Source organism: Anolis sagrei, chromosome 3, assembly GCF_037176765.1.
Source record: "Anolis sagrei isolate rAnoSag1 chromosome 3, rAnoSag1.mat, whole genome shotgun sequence".
NCBI lineage: Eukaryota > Metazoa > Chordata > Lepidosauria > Squamata > Dactyloidae > Anolis > Anolis sagrei.
Window position 1 is genome coordinate 52,391,016 of NC_090023.1, and position 27,177 is coordinate 52,418,192.

At 41.6% G+C, this 27,177-nt stretch overlaps 1 protein-coding gene across 2 annotated transcripts in view; it reads left to right on the forward strand.

Annotated features, from left to right (window-relative positions):
• Positions 1–764: 764 nt before the first annotated feature.
• PTGFRN (prostaglandin F2 receptor inhibitor) overlaps positions 765–27,177 on the forward strand; it is a 112,011-nt gene continuing 85,598 nt past the window's right edge. For both annotated transcript variants that reach the window (XM_060770573.2, XM_060770574.2), the window contains exon 1: positions 765–1,105. In XM_060770573.2, coding sequence (XP_060626556.2) covers positions 1,051–1,105 — 55 coding nt within the window. In that variant the 5' untranslated portion in view covers positions 765–1,050. The remainder of the gene's footprint in view (positions 1,106–27,177) is intronic.

Sequence of the window (27,177 nt, forward strand, 5' to 3'; positions counted from 1 at the left end):
TTATTTAAACTGTTATGTTTATTCATATCATGATCTGATCACCATACTCAATATATCCCATATGCATGGGGGTATTGGGGTAACGATACAAAAGGTTTGCTAGGCTAGACCCTCTTTCACTCAGACTCAGCCCCCCCCCCCCGAAACTCAGCTACCCCCCCCGAACCCCCCCCCCCTGATTTTTTTTAGCCCCCCCCCCCCCCCGAAACGAAATCCTGGCTACGGGCCTGACCCCATGAATATGGGATATATTGAGCATGGTGATCAGATCATGATATGAATAAACATAACAGTTTAAATAATACACCAGTAAGGCCTTTTCGCGGACCACCATGAGAATTTCGGGGGGGGGGGGGCTGAAGCCCCTCAAGCTCTTCCCCCCCGCTACATGCCTGGTAAGACTCCTTAGAAACCTCTGGCGCCCGAGGCATTCGAACAAGAGAGGGCGTCAAACTGGACTAATTTCGCCCTCCTTAGAAACCTCTGGCGCCTGAAGCGCTCAAACAAGGGAGGCGAGGCACGCGAGCGGGACTTGGCTGCCCAGCTTTCGACGCTTCCCGCGCTTTCCTTCCCCGCCCGATAGCTTTCCTCCCCGGTCCTTTCTGTGCGGAGGAGGGAGAGAGAGAGCGAGGAAGTCTCCCTTTCCCTCCCAGGCTCGAGTTGGGAGCCCCTCTGCCCTCCTTGCGAGTCTTCCCCTCCGTCCTGCCCTTTAAGGGGCCGCCCTCTCCTGGGCACCTATGGGAGGGGTCTGGGGGCGGGGCGAAGGGGAATTCGCCCTCTGTGGTTGGCTGGCTGCTGAAGAGGGGGGCGGTTCCCTTCCTCCCGGCGCTCAGGACCAGGCAGCGGCAGAAGCAGCAACAGCATCAGGCAGGCGGAGGGAGGCTTTGCTGGTCTTCCTGGCGCTGCTGCTGCTGCTGGCTTTGGCGTGGCGGCCCCGCCTTCGCTCGGAGCCAGGCAGCGCCGCTGCTGCCCCGCCGACCCTCGCTGGATCTTCCCCCCGCCGCTCAGTCTGGAGGAGGAGGAAGAGGAGGCAGCGACGGCGGCGGCGGGATGGGGCTCCGGGGGGAGAGCGCGCCCATTCTGCTGCTCTTCCTCTTACTCTTTGGTGAGTCTTTGCCTGGAGAGGTCTCTGGGTGGGTGGGCTTTCGGGCTTGGGCTCTGACCCCACTTGGAGGACCGAGGCGAAGGAAAAAGAAACACCACGAAGTTAGGAAGAGGTGCCTTTCCTTCTTTCCTTCCTTCCTTCCTTCTTTCCTTCCTTCCTTCCTCCTTTCTTTCCTTCCTTAAACCCTTTCCTCCTTTTTCTTTCTTTCCTTCCTTCCTTCCTTCTTGCCCTCTTTCCTTCCTTCCATTCTTTCTTTCTTTCCTCCCTCCTTTCTTTCTTTCCATCCTTCCTTCCTTCTTTCATTCTTTCCTTCCTTCCCTCCCTCCTCCCTTCCCTTCCCTTCTTCCTTCCTTCCTTCCTTCCTTCTTTCCTTCCTGCAAGCTATGTTCTTCTTGGAAGCCTGCTCCTCAGCCTTTCATTTTGAAAACATTGGTATTTATTTATATATCTTTCGTGTCAGAAGTGAGTTGAGGGTACAGTTGTAATGTATTTAGAAACACAAACAAAATTGAAAGCTAGGCATTATGCTAAATGCCCTTTGACCAGTAGCTGGCCACTTGGAGTGCCTCTGGGGTTGCTCTAAGGAGGTCCTCCATTGTGCATGTGGCAGGACTCAGACTGCATTGTAATAGGTGGTCTGTGGTTTGCTCTTCTACACACTTGAATGTTGTGCACTCCACTTTGTGGCCCCATTTCTTAAGGTTGGCTCTGCATCTCGTGGTGCCAGAGTGCAGTCTATTATTTATTTATTTATTTATTACTGCACTTATAGACTGCCGTTCTCAGCCCTAGGGCGACTCATGGCGGTGTACAACATATAAAACCAGGTACAATTTACAACATAAGCAATATCACATCAACAGTAAACAACAACACTATCAATAATACAGTTATACTAAATCATTCGCAACGTCTCATCATTGAATCACAATCCAAATCTCGTTATCCATGTTCCGTTCCAGTCGTCATTGCCAATTGTTGCCGCACTTACTCAAACGCCTTCTCAAACAACCACGTCTTTAGTCCCTTGTGGAATGTCATGAGGGAGGGCGCCAGTCTGATGTCCACAGCTCCTTTAGCTCCTTTCTGGTCTTCCACTCTTCTATGTATCCAGGAGGGAGTTTCTCATTCGGTCTCAGCCACTGATTGAGATGCTGGCTTTTATCCTGCCACTTTTGGACTCTTGCTTGCTGAGGTGTTCTTGCGAGTATATCTTTAGTTCTTAGGAAGCTGTTTCTTGATTTAAGACATTAATGTGCTGGTTGATATCTGAACAGAGGATGGGCCAGAGATGTCACTGCCTTGGTCCTTTCATTGCTGGCTGCTACTTCCCAGTGGATGTCAGGTGGTGCGATACCAGCTAAACAGTGTAATTTCTCTAGTGGTGTGGGGCGTAGACATCCTGTGATCATGCAGCATGTCTCATTAAGAGCCACACCCACTGTTTTAAAGGGATGAGATTATTTCACGCTGCGCATGTGTATTCAACAGCAAAGTAGCAAAGTGCAAGGGCAGATGTCTTAACTATATCTAGTTGTGGTCCTCAGGTTGTGCCAGTCAGCTTTCATATGATATTATTTCTAGCACCCACTTTTTTGTTTGATATTCAAGTTGTGCTTCTTAAACCACAGTCCAGAGTGACTCACCATGGGTGACAACCCCACTTCCTGAGGTCTGTTTCCCCAATCCATTCCCAGCTTAAGTGTTTTGAAGTACTGTAGGAGTTACTTGGGGCTCCAGAAAGGCAGAGCGTACTCTTCTCATGCTTGCATAGCACTGGCCAAGGCTGCATCTATATCAGGCATGGGCTGTTAGCCTGGCTGTTAGGAATTGTGGAAGTTGAAGTCCAGAATACCTGGAGGGCCAAAGTTGGCCCATGCCTGATCTCCATTGTTGAATGAGTGCACTTTGACATCACTTGGACTAAAGGCCATGACTGAATGCTATGTAGTCTGGTGAGGTACCAGCACTCTTTCCCAGCGAAGGCTTAAAATCTTGTGAAAGTCCCATGATTCCATAGCATTCAGTATTCAAAGTGGTGTCAAACTGCATTCATTCTACAGTGTAAATGCACCCTTAGCCTCAGATGGAGTTCCTGGGAGAAATAACACACACACACAGACACCCACCCACACACACACACACACACATGGGGACTGAGGATACTCTAATTTAAGTTCTTCCCTTTGTGCCTTTTATTTTGCATGCTGTTTCCAAAACTGAAGAATGCTGAAGAATTCAGGGTCTGAGTTGTTTTGATTTCAGACTGCATTAAATTTATAGTGCAAATATATCCTATGTCAAGGGTTAGGGGAGATCCCCACACATATTGCATGTGTTTCTAAATAGCAGATGTTGTCCTGTACTATGACAAAACTTGAGACCTGTTAACCTCATGTTGAGGGTGGCATTGCTATTCCGAAAGTTATGCAGGCAGGTTCGGGTCTCTGAAAAAGGCAAGCCTAGAAGAGAAGGGACCTCCGTTGTAGTCCAGTTTAACTCCTTGCCATTGAAGAGGTAGTGAAGCTGTGTGGATTTTTTTTCAGCCTTGGAGCCACACAAGGTCTGTTTTTCCAGCTCACTTGGCAGCCCTGGATCAGGAATCCTTAGCCTGACTTCTTGTAGGAATGTTGCCTTCTCTCGCCCTCTCCCAGGTTGAGGTGTGAAGCTATTTAATGATTGCGAACTTTGCAGCCGAAAGTGTGAGTGCTTTAATGCTTTGGAAAAGCGTCTGCTTTCATTGTTCATGCTCAGTGCTTTGACTAAAGCCTCCCCCGGTTTCTGCCAGTGCGTTTTATTTTATCCTTTGCTTTGGGAAGTTGCTCTGTCAGTGTCTCCAGCAGTTGTTTTCACTTCATCGTTCTTTCTGTGATATCTACATTAATGGAAACATAAGCTTCTTCTAGAATCCGCCAATGTAGCATTTTTAAACCTCTGGTAAAAAACAGCTGATTTTTTAGCTTTGTGTGTATCTTGGTGGCATTCTGGCAGGCGGAGGTGATCTGGCACTCATTTTAGCTTTCTTACTTTGAGTTCTCTTGTTAATTAATGAATGGCGCTTTTGTAACTGTTGAAGTTTGTCAACTCTGTTGGAACAGCTGCTCTGGTGTGGATTCTGGATTAGACAAGAAGAGGTGTGTGCCATACTTTCTCTCTAGCCTGCAGCTCTAGGAGAACTTTTGCAAATTAAAATAAGATGCACGTGCAAGAGAGTGAAAACTAAGGAAATGTAATATGCAGGAAGGATTTTTTTAATGTCAGGAGCCACTTGAGAAACTGCAAGTCGCTTCTGGTGTGAGAAAATTGGCTGTCTGCAAGAACATTGCCCAGGGGATGCCCAGATGTTTGAAGCTTCTCTCATGTCCCCTCATGGGGAGCTGGAGCTGACAGAGGGAGCTCAAACCAGTCACCCCGGATTTGAGCCTCTGATCTGTCAGTCATCAGTCTTGTTGACACAAGGGTTTAACCCACTGCACCACCGGATGCTCCAGGAAGGATTTTAAGAAGTCATTACTAGTGCCTCATAACATATGGCATTTCAGAACTCCTGTAATTAAGCTGTATGATATCAATCATAAAAGAGAGATTCAAGAAGAGATTTCAGCTTCTAAACATGACAGAATGTGCAATAATGCTGTTGTTTTAAGGGGAGGATAATGAGAATTCATGTCTTGGGGCATGGAATAGAAAGACCATCACTCCTATGTACAGGGTATATTTCACTGGGGCAACATGTTACATTTAAAACAAAAAGTTACAAACAGTTTAATGAATTATCAAGTTAGCAAGCTTTATCAACCATTTTGAGCTAGAAATAAATCTAAAAAATAACCCTACAAATGGAAAATATCTCATTAGGCCTTATATTGTAGGGCTTATTTATATATTTATTTCATGTCAAAAGCATTGAATAAATATGTTGTAGTGCAGCCTGAGTCTGATGGATTCACTGATGATTTAGAGAGGATTGTGAGATTTCCTGTGGGATTTCCCGGGACACAAAGTGATGAAGATTCAAGTCAGGGAAGTGTTGGTTCTGTCTGTGAGAAACCTGACTCGGAGAGTACTGGCTTCAAGGTCAGTCAGAGGATCCAGAAACTGTAACATTAGATAAGGAATTGGATGAAGAGCTAAGTGATATGGAAGGTTCTCAAAGAAAATCACCCGGAATTATGGAGATCAACAAATGTCTTCATTTACAGATCAGAGCAGAAAATAGACAGCACCAGTCAGAGTGAGAATTCATGGGAAAAGGAACGATGTCATGGCTGCCTATTAATTAAGGGTTAGTTCAGGCAGTGTAGCATTCAAGTAAGAAACTAGGCCTGAATTCTCTGGTTCTGGTCAAGCCTTGGTTTTGGATTTAAATATCTTGGAAGTTTCCTATGTTCTTGTTTTGATATTCTTGCTCAAGTTTTGCTAATCATACCTTTTGCTTGTGGATTTATGCTGTACTTGTGTGTGTGTTTTGCTATTCCTTGACTGTGTTACTTTTGGATCTGTATGGGACATTTAGATTTTTGGTTATCGCCTATTGCTAAACCTTTTCTATAGTATACCACTTGTTTATTCCTGATTTTTTCCATATATTTTATGTGTTTTTACAACAAACAGCTTATTCTCTGGACTCTTGTGTGGTGCTGTGGTCATAGGTGTTTCTAGGCCTGGAGTGCAACAAAATTAATGTATTTATCATGCTGCAAGTCGCTACTGGTGTGAGAGAATCAGCTGTCTACAAAAACGTTGCCCAGGGGTCATTCGTATGTGTTAAAATCTTGCGGGGAGTTATAAAACTGATAAAATAGAAGGAGCACAAGCGGCTAAATCATTTTAGACCAAAAATATTGTAGGGCTGCCATCTTGTGAATGACTGAAGCCAGGGTCTGTTTGTGGCCCATCCTTTCAAAGTGGTAATGGTTTCATTCATGTGTGTTTTGTGATTGCAGTGAGATAGCGATTTCAAATTGAGTCCATCTTTCTGAAGCACCCTGTATTTTCATAGTGATCTAAAACCTGATGTTTATCCATTGTGAAGTAATAGGCATTTTGATACAAAGTTACTGGGGTGACTATTATCTGGCTAGGTCATATTTTTGTGTAATTAAACTAATTCTTTACTCAGCAATGAAACCTTTACTTCAGCAAGCATGGCCTGAGGTAGTGAGTGATGTGTACACACACCTTTAGTTTATCCCATTAACGAGCAAATTGGGCAGGTGGGTCTTTAATTTCTAAACCAAATTTCTAAACTCATATGGATGAGTTTGTTTGTACATGCTGACTCTGCCTTCATGAAACCTGTTTCCCCAATTGATTCAGGTGGCTTTGAATACTGGACATGAGCAGAGATTGAGAATCATTAAGTGGGTGGATGTTGAGCAGTTAGGTAACTAGCAGGCACAAAAGAGCTCAGTTGTTTTCACCTGAATGCCCTCATTTTCCTAAAAACTAGAACACTCCATTGAAATGTATACAATTTGGACAAATCCTAGTGGAGACATTGTTGGAGGCATGGCACAATCTGAGCCTTAAAATCCAGTTACAGTACATGTTTTCAATGCCCCCTCCCATAATACTTACCGGGGGGGGGGGGGGGGCGATCTCTTGTTTAAAAGTTTCCTTATGTCAGTGTTTCCCTGCACATGGAAAAATAAAGGATCAGGAAGAGGAAATAAATGAACACATCTTCTCTTGTTCTTGCATCTCAGTACAGTGTAATCCAACCCATTTGAGTCTAAGATATGGTCCTTTATGTATGTGTTACAGGGTTACAGCCTTGACTGTGTCAAGTAGAGTTCTGTGCAGTTGGGTAGGATTTGTGCTTTGGGGGAGGAAAAACACTCTTTGACTTTCAGGAAGTGTGCTGCTGATTTATACTATTTAGAGATGTTTAGGGCACTTTGTCATGTGACGGGATCAAAGGTCATGCCTGCTACATCAAAAGCAATTCCCTAGTTATAGATTTACCCAGTCAGGTAAGTATATAAAGAGGTGTTTGATTGGCTAATTTCAGAAGAGCATATCTTATAATTGATATCATATGGAAGCAGCTCAGGCTCCTATTTAGAGGGTTTAGCCTGCTGTTAGGAAGAGCTTGGATTAGTTGTTTTTGGACAACAATTCTCAGAAGCCCACACACATATAAGGAAGTTAGAATCGAATTTCTTATGAAATGTCATTTATTTCTCATTAGGTCTAGAGGAAAAGGTGAAAAATATTTGTCTGCAGTCTTTTCCCAGATGCTTTAGTTTTCCATCATCAGGGACTATAGAGTCTAGCAGATACTGGAAGTTACAGCCCCAAAGCAGACTTTTCCAAACTCTTCTGTTGAGCATGTGATGTTCAACTCTTATAACATGAATGTTCTGTAATAAGCTTGCTTCATTACTTTTGTTGTTGTTTATTCATTCAGTCGCCTCCGACTCTTCATGACCTCATGGACCAGTCCACGCCAGAGCTCCCTGTTAGCCGTCACCACCCCCAGCTCCTTCAAGGTCAAGCCAGTCACTTCAAGGATAACATCCATACCTCTTGCCCTTGGTCGGTCCCTCTTTTTTTTCCTTCCATTCCCCCCAGCATCATTGTCTTCTCCTGTCTTCTCATGATGTGGCCAAAGTGGCCATCTTTGCCTCTAATATCCTTCCCTCCAGTGAGCAGTCAGGTTGCATTTCCTGGAGTATGGAGTGGTTGGATCTTCCTGTGGTCCAAGGCACTCTCAGAATTTTCCTTCAACTCCACAGTTCAAAAGCATCTATCTTCCTTCGCTCAGCCTTCCTTATGGTCCAGCTCTCACATCCATAGGTTGCTGTGGGGAATACCATTGCTTTAATTATGTGGATCTTCGTTGCCAGTGTGATGTCTCTACTCTTCGCTATTTTATCGAGATTGGTCATTGCTCTCCTTTCAAGAAGTAAACATCTTCTGATTTCCTGGCTGCAGCCTATGTCTGCAGTCATCTTTGCACCTAGAAATACAAAGTCTGTCACTGCCTCCACATTTTCTCCCTCTATTTGCCAGTTATCAATTAGTCTGGTTGCCAGAATCTTGGTTTTTTGGATGTTTCATTGCTATTTTTTAAACAGCATGTCCATGGATGTCCAGTCCATAACAAGAATAGTGAACATGAGCAGAGATTGAGAATCATTTGTAAGGAAAATAATTTTGCAAGTTGTTGTGGTAGTTCAGGTTGTTTGCATTTAATCTGTAGCCCAAGCAAATGTCAAATCCCCCTGTTCTAATTGACATCAGTAGTTCAGTTTAATTAAAAAGCCTGCTTCTCTCTTTCAATGAGAAAAAAGCTTGAGGGGAGCAGGTGACTCATTTTATATCTCTGTAAGAACATTCCCAATCAACCTGCAAAATCCCCGGGTAATCAATATTTGTCTTCCATGCTTCAGAGGGCCTTCCATCTCCTTTTCCGTCTAATCTTAAGCTTCTGGCTAGCATTAGGAATCTTTCAGAGAGCTTCATTCATGTCCATTGTTGTTTTCCATGGCTTGCATTTCCAGCTGTTTGATTTCTTTGATGCTGCAAACAGTTAGTAATTTGAATCAAGGTTTAATTCAAACCCCGCAGTTAAAGGCTTCCAGTAATTAGTTGCTTGTCTGCTCATAATCACAAACCTCATGAAACAGTGTTCTTTACAATGCAATTATAGTAAAGACTAAACAAGAGAGAACATAAAGGACTTTGCCCATTAGATATGCTATTTGCCAGATCAATAAGAGAAATGGATTTGCCGAGCAAGAATATGAGGGCAATCCTGGTTACTGATGTAATAGAATAAATAAGTGTTGGGTTACCTGTTCTTCTGCAGTTGCCAGCAAAGGGAGATCATTTTTTCTTCTTTAGTGTATCAAAACATATTTTCTACTTTTGTCATTTGACATAGTATTCCTTATATATTCGTACACTTCAAGATCTTGTCTAGTTCATCCATAGCTGCCCTTCCAAGGCCTAGGATACACCTACAATATAGAATTTGGTTTGACACCACTATAACTGCCATGGGTTAGTGCAGTGTTTCTCACTAACGCTGTGACCCCTTTTTACAGTTCCTCATGTTGAGGTGACCCCCACCCATAAAATGATTTCTGTTGCTACTTCATAAATGTAATTTTGCTATTGTTATGAATCATAATGTAAATATCTGATATGCAGGATGCATTTTCATTCACTAGACCAAATTTGGCACAAATACCCGATAACGCCCAAATTTGAATACTGGTAAGGCTGGGGGAGATTGATTTTGTCATTTGGAGTTGTAGTTGCTGGGATTTATAGTTAACCTCCAATCAAAGAGCAGTCTTAACTCCAACAACGATATAATTGAACCAATCTGTGCACACAGAACTCCCATGACCAACAGAAAATACTGGAAAAGGTTTGGTGGGCATTGACCTTAAGTTTTGGAATTGTCGTTCACTTACATCCAGAGAGCACTGAGGACTCAAACAATGACGGATCTGGACCAAACTTGGCACAAATACTCAATGTGCCCAACACTGGTGGATTTTGGGGAAAATACATTTTGACATCTGGGAGTTGTAGTTGCTGGGATTTATAGTTCACGTACAATCAAAGAGCATTCCCATCTATGATAGAATTGGGCCAAACTTCCCACATAGAACCCCCATGCCTTGAAGGAACTCACTGGCGCAAGCCTCCCTCCAACTTTGCATGCTCTCCCTCACCCACGCATGCACACCATGCTGCCATGTACCAAGCATGCCTGCTCTCCCCTCCCCACTTGGAATCTTTAAAAAAGCCCTCCCTTTGGCTGAGAGGCCAGCTGAGGTGCCGGCCAATCAGAGTGGAGGAGGATTTTTGGTGGGCGGATTCTCCATCTGTTTCCGAAAAGGAAGAGAAGGGCAGGAAGGGAGATCTTCAGCCTTCTCTGCCAAAGATCATCATAAATATATGTTTTTGATGGTCTTTGGCAACCCCCCTGAAACTTCCTCGCGATCCCCCTCCCCGGGTCCCGACCACCAAGGAGTTACCCCAGGGAATCCCAGGAGTTACTGTTAAAAGCTTGATATATAAAGGCAATACTGTGGATATAGCAGTTCTTGATTCAGTAAGGCCTTTGATAAGGCTCCCTATGATACTGAAAACACAGAAGTAAAATGTGGGCTAAACAATGCTACTGTGGGGTGAATTTGTAATTTTTGGTTGATTGAACCCTAGCCTATCAATGACTTCTCTTCATTCTGGTGTGGAATGACTAGTGGGTGCCACAGGGCCAATGCTGTTCAACATCTTTATCAATGACTTGGATGATGGAATAGTTGGCATGGAGGAGTAGCTAATACCACAAATGCGGAATCAGAATTTATTTATTTATTTATTTATTTATTTATTTATTTATTTATTTACAGTTCTTATATTCCGCCCTTCTCACCCCGCAGGGGACTCAGGGCGGATTACAGTAAACACATATATGGCAAACATTCAATGCCAGTTTGACAGACAACAAATACAGACAAATACACCAAGGCTATTTAACTTTTTTCTGGCCGCCAGGGGAGCTGCTGCTTTTCATCGTCCATCAACGACACCGATGAAGTTCTTCCGCATTCCACATTCCCCGGAGTCTTCTTTCTTTATGGCCTCATAAATTAGTTAAATTCAGATGTGATTTTAAAAGATTACAGTGCTGGATCCAAACTAATAACAACAAAATTCAGGGAGAAAAAATGGAACGAGGAATGGGTGACAAATTGTGTGAAAGGGACCTAGGAATCTTAGGTGGCCATAAGCTGAACATGAATCTACAGTGTGATATGGCAGCTGAAAATGTGACACTAGGCTGCATCAATAGGAGTATAGTGTCTACATCAAGGGAAATAATAGTACACTCTATTCTGCTTTGGTCAGTCCTCACTTCGAATACTGTGTTGAGTTCTGGGTACCACAATTCAAGAAGTATATTGATTAGGTGAAACACGACTAGAGTATGGCAATCACCATTGTAAAAGGTCCAGAAACTATCCTCTATGAGGAGCAGTTTTGGGAGCTGAGTACATTTAACCCGAAGAAGAGAATGTTAAGAGGTGATGGGTTTAATTTCAGGCTGTAGCCTCCACACTGCATTGTTTTCTTTATTTTCAGCCAGTTGAATACTGCTTTCTTTTTCTTTTTTTTATAGAGAAGATCAAGGTAAAGGAGATAGGCATATTACTAACCTCGTTCTTTCTCTTTCTCTGAACATAGCCACCCTTCTTTTATTATTCTAAATCTTTTTTTTTGCAAGCCTGAGTTCATTTTGAAAACTGCCCCTCCTTAATCTCTCTCTGCTGATATTTGCTTCCCGTTTGTGCCCATCTTTGGTCATCTGCCCCTTTTGTTATAAGTGCCACTTTTATTATATGTGCTGCTCCGCTCTTCCAAAAACGCCTTCTTTATCCACCTAGGTTTCTTTAGATGTTGCCATTTTAAAGTTTCATATGTAAAGGGGCTATATAACTAAAAAGATTAAGTTTTTTTTTAAAGTTAGAAGGTGTATTATCCCATGTTCCATAAAAGCAGCATATACTTGTGTATAATGCAGTCTCATGTATAAGTTGAGGACAGGTTTTTGGGCCAAAATTATGGATTTTGAAATAACCTATAAAATGTGAAAGTCTTACGTGGACTTATGACACAACATAGTGCTCATTTCATATAAATTTAGATGTTTTGGCAGCAGATAGGATGCTGTATTGGCTCCTCAGAAAATGTTGGAGAGCTACAACCTTACATTATTTTTGTCCTCTGTAAATTGTCTGGGAGCATGGAGAATTTTTTGTAAACTTTTTGCTCTTGAAACAGGACATGTTCCCAAAGGATATCTGGGAACACAATCTATCTTGGGAAAAAAAACCTCCATGTGGCTCTGGGAACCATAAAAATGGCCATGAAGTGCACTTTGTCTGATACAGGGTGGTGGTGTACTTCATTTGTATCAGGCAAGCAGAGCTTGCAAGTCATTGTAGCTTTGATTTGGTCTGAAGGACAGCCTTAAAAAAATAAATGAAAAGGTTATTGTGAAAGGGAGTCTTAAAAGATTGTGCTAGTTCTTTGTACCTGAGAATGAGGAAATAATTGAGAGCTGCTTGTTTGAACAGGGAATGCTATCAGGAATGTATGAGCTGAAGTGCAACAAATGACCAGTACGGGCTGGTATTGCTAAAGCAAGGTGGGCTAGGGTTTGCAGTGTGTGCAGTTGTGATTCTAATGTCATTGATGTGGGTTCATAAACATTGTTTAATCCTTTGGTTGTATAATAGACTATAAGGTAAGAAATGGTTGGAAGTGAGTAGTGCATGACAGAGTATTTGAGAAGATTTGTATAGGAGACGGTTGGTAGTTATTTGGGTTTTTTGTGTTGATGTGGTTGGTCTGTGTGGAAGAGTTTATTTGTGACAAAGAATCAGTCAGCTTTTGGAATAAATTAGGGTTATTTAAAGATTTGCATTAGCTGTAAAGGTGTGTGTGTGCGTGTGCCTGTGTGTAGTGGTTTGAAAGTAATAAATAAATACTCTGCTTTGTTACATTTTACTTTTGTAAATAAACAATTGGGGTTTTTTTTTGTTTTAATGCACTTTTTGGCCTTTGGGAACACTGTCTATATGAATGGCTGGATTCAGACAAGATGCTTGTGGTGGAAACATTGATCAAAAAGGGATGGTGTCCTCTGTGGACAGATGTTATCTCAATCATCTGAGGAATCATGATAGTCCCCACAACTGGTGCCACACAAGGAGGGCAGGAGGTAGTCCTGAACCTTTAAAATTGGTGGTAGAGTGGTAGAATAGGGATTGAAAACCTCCACAGTAATCTCTTTTTCTATAAACTTTAAATCTGTCAAAGTCATATTTTAAAACCTTATTATGTTTTTGAAAGCATACAATAACAACATATTAAGTTATACTGGTACTGTAGTGACAGATCCCTTTACCCAGACTAGTCCCACGACACCAACCCCCAGGAATCCTGCTACTCAGGATGCCCCTCCCCCCCAATAATTCCCTTTCTAGAGTGGGTTACTGGGTCTACAGGAGAGGAGATTCCACCTGAACATTAGGAACAAGTTACTGACTGTGAGAGCTGTTCAGCAGTGGAACTCTCTGCCCCAGAGTGTAGTGAAGGTTCCTTTTTTGGAGGCTTTTAAGCAGAGGCTGAATGGCCATCTGTGGGGGTGCTTTGAATGCAATTTTCTTGTTTCTTGGCAGGGGGTTGGGCTGGATGGCCCATGAGGTCTCTTCCAACTCTATATTTCTATGATTCTAAGTTAACCCCTTAAATGTGCACTTGAGGCTGATATGTTGTGGGACTTCTCTAGTTTGGTATCTATGGCCTAACTCCTATTCAGGTCTGATAGAGAGCTAGTTGATTAAACACAGTAGAAAAATATAACTTCAAACAATCTTTTCTTTAAGCTTCCCCAAACCATGGGCACTTCTCCGTTCTTTCTCAAATCTAAATCTCTCTCCACTTCAGCTCCAATCTCTATCAGCTCAAAGCCCTGCCAGTGTCAACTTCAAACCTTGTCAGTTCCAGTTCTAAACTTGTCTGAATCTCAGAGGCAACCAACTGTCTTACAATACATTCTGTTCCCCTGAAGCACCCCTTTACAGTTTCCCTGAACTGTGGTTCGCTTTCTTCAAGCCAGTTATGCGTAGCCCCTCCATCACATATACCTTCAAATCTGTTCCCCTTGCTCTACTCAGGAAGAAGAACATTGTCATTCTGTCACTGTGTTACAAAGGAGGAAACTTTTAACTATTATTTTATCTCCTGTTGGGCTATCTCGATGGCATCTATAGTCACATTTCAGAAATGTTTGCTTCTTGTGCAACATTTTATTTTGGAATGATGAGGAAAAGTGCTTGGTTTTGGAGAACATCAGCTTGGCCGCTTTTGGGAGAGCAGGATGTCCTCACAGTCATGCTTTTCCTGAGAAAATAGGAGAAACAGAGAAGTGGTGTAGATGGATTGGTTGGAAATCTCAATCCCCAACCTGCCTGTCAGACCTGATGAGCTTGCAGGTAGATCTTAATATCAAGATAGTCTAATAACAAGAAGTGACAATTCTGTGCCTTAAGAGAGGATTTATTTTTCCTGTATTCCTTTGGTTATCTCCTGAGCCTTCCTATATTGTATTCTTTCCCCCTGCTTTCTATCATTCTCCCAAGAACCTGTCCAGGTACCTATATAAAGGTCAAGTCCATGGTTTGAGGACTATACTCCCGAGAGCCAGTTCAATTAAACCCTTTTCTTCTACATGTGAGCAATCCCTACTCCTGACCATCTCCATGTAAGCATAAGCGTAATATGAGAGCTGACAGGTCAGTTGCAGCAATTCCTATTATCTCAGTAGGTGGACTTGCTGTTGGCTATATCTGTGCATACTCACTTTAACACTCCCTACATGAGTGCTTGTTGAAGATGGTTGATACTGCTCATGTAGAGCAAAGCTGTCTCGTGAATTGATCCCAAAGGAGCTAAAGTTCCCTCTGAATTACAATCAAATGGGACTCCCACGTACATATTGAAAAATTGGCTCTCTATACTCTATTTATAGTTATGCCAGTTTCTGCATAGCCACCTGGAGTAAATGTGATGTAGAAAGACAGGGCAGAAGTCTGCAATAAAATGAATACTTTTTATTTAAGATTAAGTTATTTTGAATTTTGGCTGAAGGAATTGTTTGAAAGACTTTTTCCTTTCACCCTACTCCCAGTACTTTTAAGAACTACTGTTGCAGGGGAGCAAAATCAATATTTGCATATATGTGCTTATGAGCACTTACACTTTGGAAAAGAGGTGTAACCTTTAGTAAGAACTCTTCAACTAGCTTATCAAGTTAACAGGTATTTAAAATTATCTGTTTGAAGCACCTTCCTCCATCAGAAGTTGGAAAAAGTAAGGAATTCTTGAATGCAAAGATTTCTAGTATTACTTTTGAACTGCATCACATGAACTACTAATTAATTCTATTGAAGGTACATGGCATTATAAAACAACTGCCCAGTTTGTGTGCATGCATGTGTGCACAAAGTTTTTGAGTGTGCAAAAATAAGAGTATGAAGAGTTTTGTGGGCACTGAAGAGTACATACAATAGTCTCACTTATCCAATGTAAATGGGCACAGAACATTGCATAAGCAAAAATGTTGGATAATAAGGAGGGATTAAGGAAAAGCCTATTAAACATCAAATGACATTATGATTTTACAAATTAAGCACCAAAACATCACGTTTTACAACAAATCGACAGAAAAGACAGTTCAGCACATGGTAACGTTATGTAGTAATTACTCTATTTACAAATTTAGCACCAAGACATCACTATGTATTGAAAATATTGACTACAGCAATGTGCTGTTTGTTTTTCTAGGCAGCAATGCACAGCGGACCTCTCTGGGCGCCCGCCAGGAGGGTTGAGACGCAGCCGTTGCAGGCTGGACACTGTGCCTGATGGGAAAAGTCTGTGCCGGCCATGTCCCACCCCTACTGGTGGGCACCCAGTGTGCAGAGAGGCCCACTGCGCATTGCTACCTAGAGAAACAGCTGTGGATCCAGATGGGAGACAGACTGCTTTGAATAATACAGAGCACTGGATGAGCAAAGGTTGGATAAGTGAGATTCTACTGTATTTATAGAATGCCTCTTGATCTGCAAAATAATAATTTTGCAGATATAGATATATTAACTAGAAAACTAGTGGTACACTGTGTGGCAGGAAACATGTCTATCCCAGTATAATTTTTCTTCATTGTAAGGGAGATAGAATATCAAACTTCTGGATCTTGCAGTATGACTTTTTGAACTATGACCACTGCCTTGGTTTTCTAATACATGGTTGTGGGTGTTTAGTGATAACACAAAGCTTTGCCCTTTCTTGTGCCACCATTTTTTAACATTATTATCATTGCCTGTTTCCACAACAAGCCAAATTTGTGAAATTCCAATTATCACAGGGTCAGATAATAAGGTGAAACCTTCTGAACAGGGGACACAGACAGCAAAACAAATACCACAGGGGTGTTCACCCTTCCCTATGCTATCCAAAGCGCGCTCTCTCTCTCTTCCTGCTTCTTGGCAGGGCGTTGGACTGGATGGCCCAAGGGATCTATTTCAACTCTTTGATTCTATGATTCTAATATATATATACACACACACACACATACATAGAGAGAGAGAGAGAGAGAGAGAGAGAGAGAGAGAGAGGCGCTTAAAAGTGTACCTGTTCAGACTTACATACAAATTCAGCTTAAGTACAAACCTACAGAACCTATCTTGTTCATAACTTGGGGACTGCCTGTACTTGAAGAAAGAGATTTTTTAAAGAAAAATCAAGAATTCTGTATATTCCTCAGATTTTAGAGTCATTTTAAACTTCCATTATACAATTTCAAAATCTGGCATATTTTTTTAATTGGAACGTAAACTTCAGCTCATAGCCAATAGTAGAAGTTTTCTCTGTGTGTGGTTTGAAGGAAAGTGTATTGCTTTGTATTTATATTTAACAAAAGGAGGCTGGTATTCCAGAAATCTGACTTAATTAATGATTGCAGCAAGTGTTGACAAGTGTTGTCTGCTCTCACTCCACTTTTGCTCATGATATCTCAGTTGGCAGACCTCTACAATGGCAGAGACATCATGCAAACCCCTGTGGGGCAAGTGCAGACATCTTCTATTTTGGATACTTCAAGAATTTATTATCCACTGGCTGATGCTAAAGCATGTGGCTGGCATAAATCCCACTAAGCTCAGTGAGATTTCAGCTGGCAGAGCACCTACTGATAGGGCTGTGAAGGCTTATAGAAACGTGTACAGGAAAAAAAAAGCACCAGTAGTGCACTACGGGCGCAGTTGTTCCATGTGTGTCCAGGATATTGTTTTTCTGGTACATGGTTATAAATAATTTAGTGAAGGACATAAGGGAGGTTTGTTGCTTTCTTCCCCTCTTTAATGGGAGAAGAGTTTCTTGCTTTGCCATTAGAATATTTGCAGTGATAAAAGGGGCCGAACCTGTCACATAACCTTCTACAGTGCTCACAAGGCCAGTGTAAATTGAATGCAAAATGCAACATCTCTCCCAGTGATCACATTCATTCACTAAACACCTAAAAGCTTTTTTGTTTTCCTCTAAAGAAAAGCGTATGGAGGGAATAGGAGGAAACAGATAGCCCTTTACAGATGCTTCTTCCTGGGTAGTGAAATTCTCCAGCATTTGTAATAAATACAAATGTACCAAGCTCAGGAAGATGACTTGAAATGACCACTTTCTTCCAAATAACTTACTTGAACTAAGATCTGTGGAGGCACATCTGTGGATGTTGCAGCCAAATTAAGTTTGGTGTGTAGCTACCATGCAAGCCAGCATTTCTCAACCTGGGGGCCGGGACACCTGTGGGGGTCTTGAGGGGGGTTTCAGAGGGGTCGCCAAAGACCATCAGGAAACATATATTTCTGATGGTCTTAGGAACCTCTTTGGCAAAGATGGCTTAATATCTCTCCACCTGTCCTTCTCTTCCTTTTAGGAAACAGAGGGTGAATCCTCCCACCAAAAGCCCTCCTCTGCTTTGATTGGCCAACCTCTCAGCCAATCTCTCAGCCAAGGAGAGAGTTGTTTCTGAGACTCCAAATAGGATGGGGAGAGCAGGCGTGCTCTGCCATGGCAGCGTGGTGCGCATGTGTGGGAGAGGGAGAGCTTGTGAGGCTGGAGGGAGGCTCACACCAGCATGTCCCTTCAAGGCATGGGTGTTCTGTGTGGGAAGTTTGGCCCAATTCTATTGTTGGCAGGGTTCAGAATGCTCTTTGATTATAGGTGAACTATAAATCCCAGCTACTACAACTCTCAAATGTCAAGGTCTATTTTCCTCAAACTCCATCAGTGTTCACATTTGGGCATATTATTTGTGCCAAGTTTGGCCCAGATCCATCATTGTTTGAGTCCACAGTGTTCTCTGGATGTAGGTGAACTACAGCTCCAAAACTCAAGATCAGTGCCCACCAAACCCTTCCAGCATTTTATGTTGGTCATGGGAGTTCTGTGTGCCAAGTTTGGTTCAATGGTGGAGTTCAGAATTCTCTTTGATTGTAGGTGAACTATAAATCCCAGCAACTACAACTCCTTAATGACAAAATAAATCCCCCCACAACCCACCTGTATCCAAATGTTGGCATATTGGATATTTGTGCCAAATTTGGTCCAGTGAATGAAAATACATCCTGCATTTCAGATATTTACATCATGATTCATAACAGTAGCAAAATTATGGTTATGAAGTAGCAATGAAAATAATTGTATGGTTGGGGGTCACCACAACATGAGGGTCATGGCATTAGGAAGGCTGAGAAACATTGTTGTAAGCAATGCTACCACAGTTATCAAATGCCTTCCCCATTGAAGCTTTCATGGGGCTTACTAATTTCTTTTTTTTGGTGACTGATGAGTATAGCATTTAAAATTTCCCTAGACTTTTGAATCTTAATATGTTTCTGTGATTATAGATCATGTGATATTTCTGTAGGGATTTTCACCACTGGTGCTATTAATCATGTCACTTTGGTTTTATTCTCAATTGCTGGCTTGTGCTGCATGCAGATACTGTGTAGCTGTCAATGTTATGTAGCAAGAGAGAAAGAACTTTTGTTTTTGTGAACCATATGATGACAATATGTTAAAATATGGTTGTATAAACAAAGAATGTGTCACATAAACATACAGCTCCCTATATGGCACACTTTGAAAGAAACTCTCATTTTATGCTTGAGAAGTGAAGTGGTCTTTCATGGATTAAAGGTGGAGCTCTTGATAAACCCTGCTCTTTCCTGGATATGGTTTGAATTTCAAGTTGAACTCAATCTGTCTTTACTAAATGGAGCACTTCCCTAGATAGTGCTGGCAGAAGTGTTAAACAAGTGGCTTTTATCACTTTTGGTGGATTTTGTACAAGAGATTTCTTGTTCTTGGGAGTCACAATTGACAGAGGCAGTGGAGGTGTGATGCCAGCATTAAGCTGTGAAGCCAATTTTGCAGTTTCGAATGCACTGAGCAGTGAAAGGATTAGCCAGCTCTGGTTATGTTTTCTTTTTTCTTCTCTTAAAAGACTGACTAGTTATATTATAGCATGAGTTTTTGTGGAGTATAGTCCATGTGATTAAACAAATGGAGTATGAGCCAGCATTTTAAGTAAGTGCTTATATGGTGGTATCATTACAGCCAGTGAGGTTAGGGGGAAATTCAATGCATTGATGAGGATGATCACAAGGATACTGGCAAGCTGGGATGTGTCCAGAGAAGAGCAACCAAGATGAACAAAGGTTTAGAATCCAAGTCATGTGAGGAGCAGCTTAGGGAGCTGAGTATGTTTAATTTTCAGAAAAGAAGGGACATGATAGCCATGCTTAAATATTTGAAAGAATGTCATATTGAAGAGGGGGTAAACTTGTTTTCTGCTGCTCTGAACACTGGGACACCAAGCAATGGATTGAAATTTTAAGGGGAAAGATTCCCCTAAACACTAGGAAGAACTTCCTGATGATAAGAGTAGTTTGGCAGTGGACTATGTTGCTTTGGAGAAGGTGGAGTCTCCTTCTCTGGTGGTTTTTAAGCAGAATTTGGATGGCCACCTATTGGGAGCCATTTGATTGTGTGTTTCTGCAAGGCAGGGAGTTGGATTGGATTGCCCTTGTGGGCTCTTTCCAAGTCTGATTTTGATTCTGCAAACATCCTGGCACCAGATTACTAAGGGCAGCCTCATGGGTTTTTACGTGGGGTGTCCAAACAATTTTTGTTGTTGTTTATTTGTTCAGTCGCTTCTGACTCTTCGTGACTTCATGGACCAGCCCACGCCAGAGCTCCCTGTTGGCTGTCGCCACCCCCAGTTCCTTCAGAGTCAAGCCAGTCACTTCAAGGATACCATCCATCCGTCTTTCCCTTGGTCGGCCCCTCTTCCTTTTTCCTTCCATTTTATCTAGCATCATTGCCCAAACAATGTCCCACATAAAAACGAATTCCAGCAGGACAAAGCAGGAAAGCCCCACATTAGCCTGAAGTAATTTGATAATAGATTAGATCCAGGTCTTACTGAAAGACCCACGTCTAACCAACTATGGTTGCTGTCTGGACTTCCCTCTTAGAAATTCTGGGACTTATCAGTCCAGAAAATTGGGTTGATAACTCCCTCCCCAAATCTCCCCAAAAAGCCTTTTAAAAGAAAATAACTTACCTGGCTGGCGTTTCCCTGCTGCCAGAGCTCTCCTGGCTTGTAGAAATGATGTTCCAGGAGAAGCGAGGAAAATCTCTCCTAGGCCCCCAGGAGAGATTTTGCTGGTCAGGTAAAATTTCTTTTTTAAGGCTTTTTGGGGGAGAGGGGTTTCTTTTGTGTCCGGGTGTCCTGCTGGAAGGTGCTGTAGGGCATCTGGACACCCCACCCCCGAAAGTGTGGATGTTGGGCAGGCATTAAAATCCTGTCTGAAACCGTCCTACGAAAACACATACCAGCCATGATTCTACATGAGAGTTGTAACATAGTTCCATTTCTGGAACTTTTATGTTAAACTCCCACTTGGGTTGCTGTGAATTTTCTGGGCTGTATGGCCATGTTTCATACAGACTCCCACTTGTTACCACCAGAACTCATCACTATCCAGCTCTACAGTAACTCATAAGGTATACTCAGAGATGTACAATTTGCATATGTAACTAAAAAGATTCTGATTGTCATTGTGCTAAATCTGTTATCCTGATTCAAACAGCTGATGATAGACTGCAGGTGCATAATGAATTGCCACTCAGTAATCTGTCTGTCTGCTATGCTTATGAAGTTTCTTTGCTCCACCTCATTTACTTTTATGATCTGGTGTCCTGGAAGGTTGAAATGTATTAATAACGTGATTGTTAGTGTGTGTACTTCCTACATTTAATTTATTCCCGATGTCTCAGTCTCTTGTTTCATCTTCAGTGATGTGCATGCACACCTGTCATTTTGGATAATATACCTGCCATTTTGCCTGAAATGGCTTGCAGTCTAGAGGTGCCCATTCAGTAATAAATGTACAGTAGAGTCTGACTTATACAACCTTTGCTCATCCAACGTTCTGTATTATCCAACACAGTCTGCCTCCTGCCCGGATCCACAGCTGTTTCAATACATTGTGATGTTTTAGTGCTAAATTTGTAAATATAGTAATAACTACAGAATGTTATCATGTATTGAACTGCTTTTTCTGTTGATTTGTTGTAAAACATGATATTTTGGTGCTTAATTTGTAAAATCATAATGTAATTTGACATTTAATAGACTTTTCCTTAATTCCTCCTTATTATCAAACATTTTCACTTATCCAACGTTTAGCAAGCCCGTTTATGCTGGATAAGTGAGACTCTTCTGTATTACTCTGTAAGACTCTTTGCTATTTTTGCTGCAAACGACTAACATGGTAATTATTACAGCTTTGTGGGTGAAGCTCATGAGGAGAGCTATCTATAGTGTGCATGTTCCAGATCAGACCCCCCCCCCTTTCATACAACTTGCACCCCATGAAATTTACATGTTTTTTACCTCATGGGGATAAAAGTGTGGAAGTGGGTGGGTGTTGGATCTTCGGCAAACACATGACAGTTAAAGACTTAACAAAGCCTCCACTTTCTCAAAAGCTGTTTTTCTTTTTAAAACCCAGCATTAAGACTTTTGACACACATTTACATTGACTGTTTAGTTAGCCCCTTAGTAATAAGGAAAATGGGAGCCTTTATGCTTTTTCTGATGTGAAAACAATGTATGCCTCTGCACAGCCGTCCCCCACTGCGTAAGAGAAAAAGCTACTGTTGGAGCTGCATTGTATATCTGGCCTTCCTAGACCACTTGACAATTTGCAGCTTTGCATTTTTTTAAATGGTTTGGGTTTTTGAAGCCAAATTGTGGGTACTGGAGGCATTAAAAGCACTTGTATTCTCAGGATTAATTCAGAAACATCTTTTAAATAGAAGCAGGACTCTGTCCTTTTGTACCTGAATACGTGATGGAAGAAAGGAACCAGGGAACTTGCTGTTATGCTTAATTAGGGTCTTTTCGACTTCCAAGTCAGTGTCTCAGCTGGATGAAGGCTGTATTTATAATGTTACAGCTTCTTTCTCAAGAGGATGTTCCAAACCTTCCTTATAGCAGCGCTTCAGAGCATCCTATAACAGCTCAGTGGGGATGCAGCACACCTGGTAAACGAGTCGAAGCACAAGGTTGTATGGGCCAGGAAAGAAGTGTCAGTGTATAAGATGGGCCTGCAGGACATAATGCTGTCTGCTCTTAATTTAAAAGTATTTCTGCTTGTCTTGAGATGACTATTGTGTGACAAAACGAACAATGCAAAAGGAGAGGGAGGAAAGAAACATGTGTCCTTTGTGTATGTAATCCCACTGACTTCTATTAGCTTTCTAATGTTGTGCTTTGTTCTGATTCAATTTTGCTTCTGTTTCTTGCTTTTGATACAATTTAACTCACACTGCAGCAGTTTTCTGTATGAGAAAACTGTTAGAAGCAGACATGTAAATATATTAAGGTTCTCTTAGTGGATAGTGTCATGGTTCACCTTGAAACAAAACATAAAGAGCACCCATCTGTTCTCTGATGAATAAAATTGATATAGAGCCTCAGAGATCGGTTACTGGAGGAATAAAAACAGAAGCAATCCTTGTTCACAAGTATCTTGCTATTATGCTTTGTTTCTATTTTGATAAATATTATTACTGAAAATGGAAAGGTCAGAATCTTCTGGAGACAATTTAATTTAGAACAGTGGTTTAGATCTGCTTTTAATTTTTAATTAATCAAGCTTTAATTTGATCCTGTCTAAACTTGCTCATATGATGGATGAGCATCTTGTTTGCTGTCTTATGTTTTGTTGTCTTTTATTTGACTAAGCTGCTTTCCCCAAAGGGCTTAATAATTAGATATGTCTTTAGAATGGTTGGCTGCGCTTTAAAAATTTCACAGATTGAAGTGGTTTCTGAGGGTAGCCTGAAGGTCAGCAGTTGATCCGTGTGGCTTGTTTGCAAGTTTAAGAGGAACATAGTCTTAGAGTTTGTTGTATCATGTTTTGTAATCTAAAATTTGTTTTATGATATTGAAGTGGAACAATTTAAAGCAGTTCATGGATAGTAAGATCCAGACAGTGGATAGCAAAACCCAATATGCAGATAATGAAATTTGACAAGCGGATAACGAGATCTGGCACTGGGCTGCAGAGTCCATGCCTAGAGAGACCCAAAGCTAAAATCTAATGTTTCCCAATCAAAGAAGTCTCAGCAGTTGAAGCAGAAGCCACTGAGGTAATTTATTTTATCTGGCCAGAAAGGATGAAGTAAGTAAGCCTCTCAAAGAAACTGTACCATTGTACAGATAAAACACACATTTTGTACAGTTCAGTATTTTAATTTTTGCACTCATACCCAGCTGGGGCTGGCTTTGCAATGATTGGCAAAGCCATCTCTGATGTCACAAGGAACTGAGAGGATTCCCTCCGTGTGGAGGGGCTGCAGCACCAGGCAGCCAATAGGAGAACTTTCCCTGCTTCCAATGCAGATTTTGGTTCCCCAATGGCAGACAGGATGGTCAGGAAAAAAAAAAGGAGAATATAGTTTAATGAATGGGTTACAGTGTCTCAACCTCGAGACTAGCCAAGCAAGACCATGAGAATTATTGTTTTGGTGTTGTCCAGTGAGTGACCCATCAGGTGGATCTGGCACTCACAATGCCTGTGTCCATTGTTGACCTTACAAATATGCTGTCCATAGTGATAGGATGAAAGAATATGTTCCTGGGAAAGGGTAAATAATGTTCAAGGCACTCCAGGAAGGGTGCCAGGTGATTATGAGCCCTTTATGTCTATATGGCCACACAAAAGAAGGTTAGCCCAATTCAGGGTCCGGTCATCCTTTGTGCAGTTAGTCCAACCTGGAATCAATAGAGATGGATTGATTCCAAAGATTATGTGTGCTTGAGTCTTTGGTTGAGGTGAAGACCAGGGAGACACAAGGGGAATTCCAGGTCAAGGAGTTTTGGTGAAAGATCACCAAGATCATGGTGGTGGCTCATTGGATCCAAAGATATTTTATAAAATTATAAAACATAGAATATTGCAACTTACGCGGATAAAGAATGAGGCATCCCCTGATCAGCGGAAACCAGGGGACATCTGGTCTCAGATGCTGGGGTCTTTCGGGCATGGAAGTTGACCCAGGGTTGGGGCATTTAAAGAGGCAGTGAAAATGGCGAAAAGAGAAGGGAGAGAAGCCCTGTTTGGGACTGGGGGACTGTACAGTAACCGGGGCAGACTGTGAAAGTAAAAAAAGGAAAGCAAAAAGGAAACAATGAAGGCTACAGTGAAACAAGTATGAGAGTAAAAGAACACCAGGATGTCCATTTATTAAAGGGGTTAGTTTGCAATTCATATAGGGGTCTGGAGACAATGTATCTTCCGGAGCTGGCAGCTGCTGCAAGTCTTCCTCCGGCAAGCCATCGGAAGTTGGTAGGCCTGGGTAACAACGCAAAAATTTGTTTCTAAAATCGATTTGTATTTGGGGGTTTTTTTTGTTTCGATATTTAAAATAATTACAAAATTTTCCTTTTAAAAAGTTCGATATTTACGAAATTTCGTAAATGGTAAAAAATTAACGAATCGATTTCCGAAACAATAACGAATCGATTCGTTAATGGCGGACGCGACCGCGAAATACGCTAAAAAACCTCCAAAAACTTCTGAAGCTTCCCTCTCCCTCTGTTCTTGACTGTTGGTGTGATATTATATTTTTTTTTCACTAATTAAACCATAAAACTGGCCCAGACATGCGGAAATAATAACGAAACGACCTCAGAACAATAACGAAATGAATACAATAACGAAATACGAAGCATTTACAAAATGTGTTTAAAAATTCGTTTTTTTTAATGATTGCTCCAGAATGGTTTGTTATCGTTTTGTAATTGGAAAAATTAACGAATTATTAACGAATTACGAATTAACAAAACGAAACCGCCCAGGCCTAGAAGTTGGGGGTCCTGTTGGTGAGGTTTGAATCTCCCACTATGGTCCAAATGATGACTTTTCCTTGGGGGGGGGGGAGGGGGTCTTGCCTCATCATCAATATATACCACTGTGTCAAATAAGTTAGCATTGTGCAATGCCTGGCAGAGTAGACCAGATTTTACCATTTATTCTCTAATAAACATATCAATTCTGGTAGTAGCATATAAGGATGAAACTACTCAGCTTTCTGGAAATGTATGGACCCATGAAGAAAAATAATGATATGAAGAATATTAAAGTGTGGGAATGTGAGCCCTTGTCTCTGTAGTCGTAGTCTCAACTCAAACCACTATGTCATGTGTTGGCTGCCATGAAAGAATATTAGAAGAAGACATTGCTGTTCTGTGTTGCTTGTTAGCTCTCCTTGTCAAAAGCAACTGGTTTCTAATAACAGAATCATAGAGTTGGATGGGACCATGAGGGTCATCCGTCTAATCTTCTGCTATGCAGGAATACACAATCAAAGCATACTCAACAGCAGGCTATCCAGCCTCAGTTAAACATTTCCAGAGAACGAGATTTCATTCCACTATATTCCACTGTTGAACAACGCTTACTATCTAAAGCTCTTCTTAATATTCACATGGAATGTATTCACCTGTAGTTTAGACCCATCGCTGCAGGTCTTATTCTCTACAGCAGTAGAAAACAAGCTTGCTTCATCTTCCAGATAACATCTTTCCAAATATTTAAACATGGCTATTATGTCACGTCTTCACCTCCGTACCCTGTTTTTGAAGATAGGGTCAACATTTTCCCCCTTCCAGTCTGTTGAAATTTCTCCTATTCTTCAAAAATTATTCCCAGTGGTGCTGAGATTACATCTGCTAGATTGTAAAAATATATCTTTGGATGTTGTTCATCTTGCCCTGGAAATTTAAATTCATATAGAATATGAATTGCTGAACTGCCTCTTTACCTATTCTGTTCTACATTTCCCCTACTGCATTATCTGCTGTATTTTCCCCAGTTTGAACACTTTTCCATTTTGAGAGAAGACTGGGATAAAGAATATATTTAGTAGTATTGCCCGTTTTTATCCCATTTTAGCAGTTTGCCATCTTCTCTGCACAGTGGCCCTATCAATTCCTTGTTCTTTCTTTTGCTGTGGACATGACAGGAAAAAGCCCTTTTTATTGTTTTTGACCTCTCTGGCAAGCATGAACTTCTTTTGTGCTTGAGTTTTCTGGCTTTCTCTATTCATGCGCTGATTATTCATTTCAATTCCTCTTTTCCTCCATGTCTTGTTCATGTTCCTTTTAAATCTTTGTTCAGTTGAGATTTCTTTAGACACCCATTCTGGTTTCTTTAAACACCAATTACTTTAGCTTCTCTGGCACCAGCGAGAGCAGGGACCTAGTCCAACGTAAGCACATTTCTCCTTGTTAAGAAAGTGGTCAAAGGAGCAGGAATGTGATAACTTATTTAGTTTACTCTTTGATTTGCAGAAGTTATCATGCACAGATAATTAGGTGAGGAAAAGGTTCTGCTCTTTTGTGTACTCTTCTCCCACTCCTTTCTTTCTTTGGTTGGCAGATTGGCTATCAGTAACCAGAGGTCAGTGAAGCAAGCTCCTAACAACCAGATAGGTAATTGGCTGATTGAAAGCTCTTCTCCCCATAAAACCTTGAGGGAACAAGTCTTTTGGACAGAAGCAGCGCCCACTTCCCTCTCCAACTCCCCCAGATCTCATGGAAGAGAGGATGTTGTTAAGACCTAGAGTAGGGGACCATGAAACTGGAATTCATTGTCAGCTTAGCTGATGTTTGCTGTAGTGCTTCATGTACATTATCTCAGTCCTCCATGAAACAGTTTTATCACGTAGCCCAATGTTATCTCCATATGGCAATTATGGCAGCTCAGAATATAATATCTATGACTAGGCAAGTCCCTGATTGAATGAAGGACAACTTAACCTTGCATATTGATATTTTGGCTCTGAACATATTTGAATAACCAGAATATTTGCTGGCAAATGATGGCCATGTAGAAGCT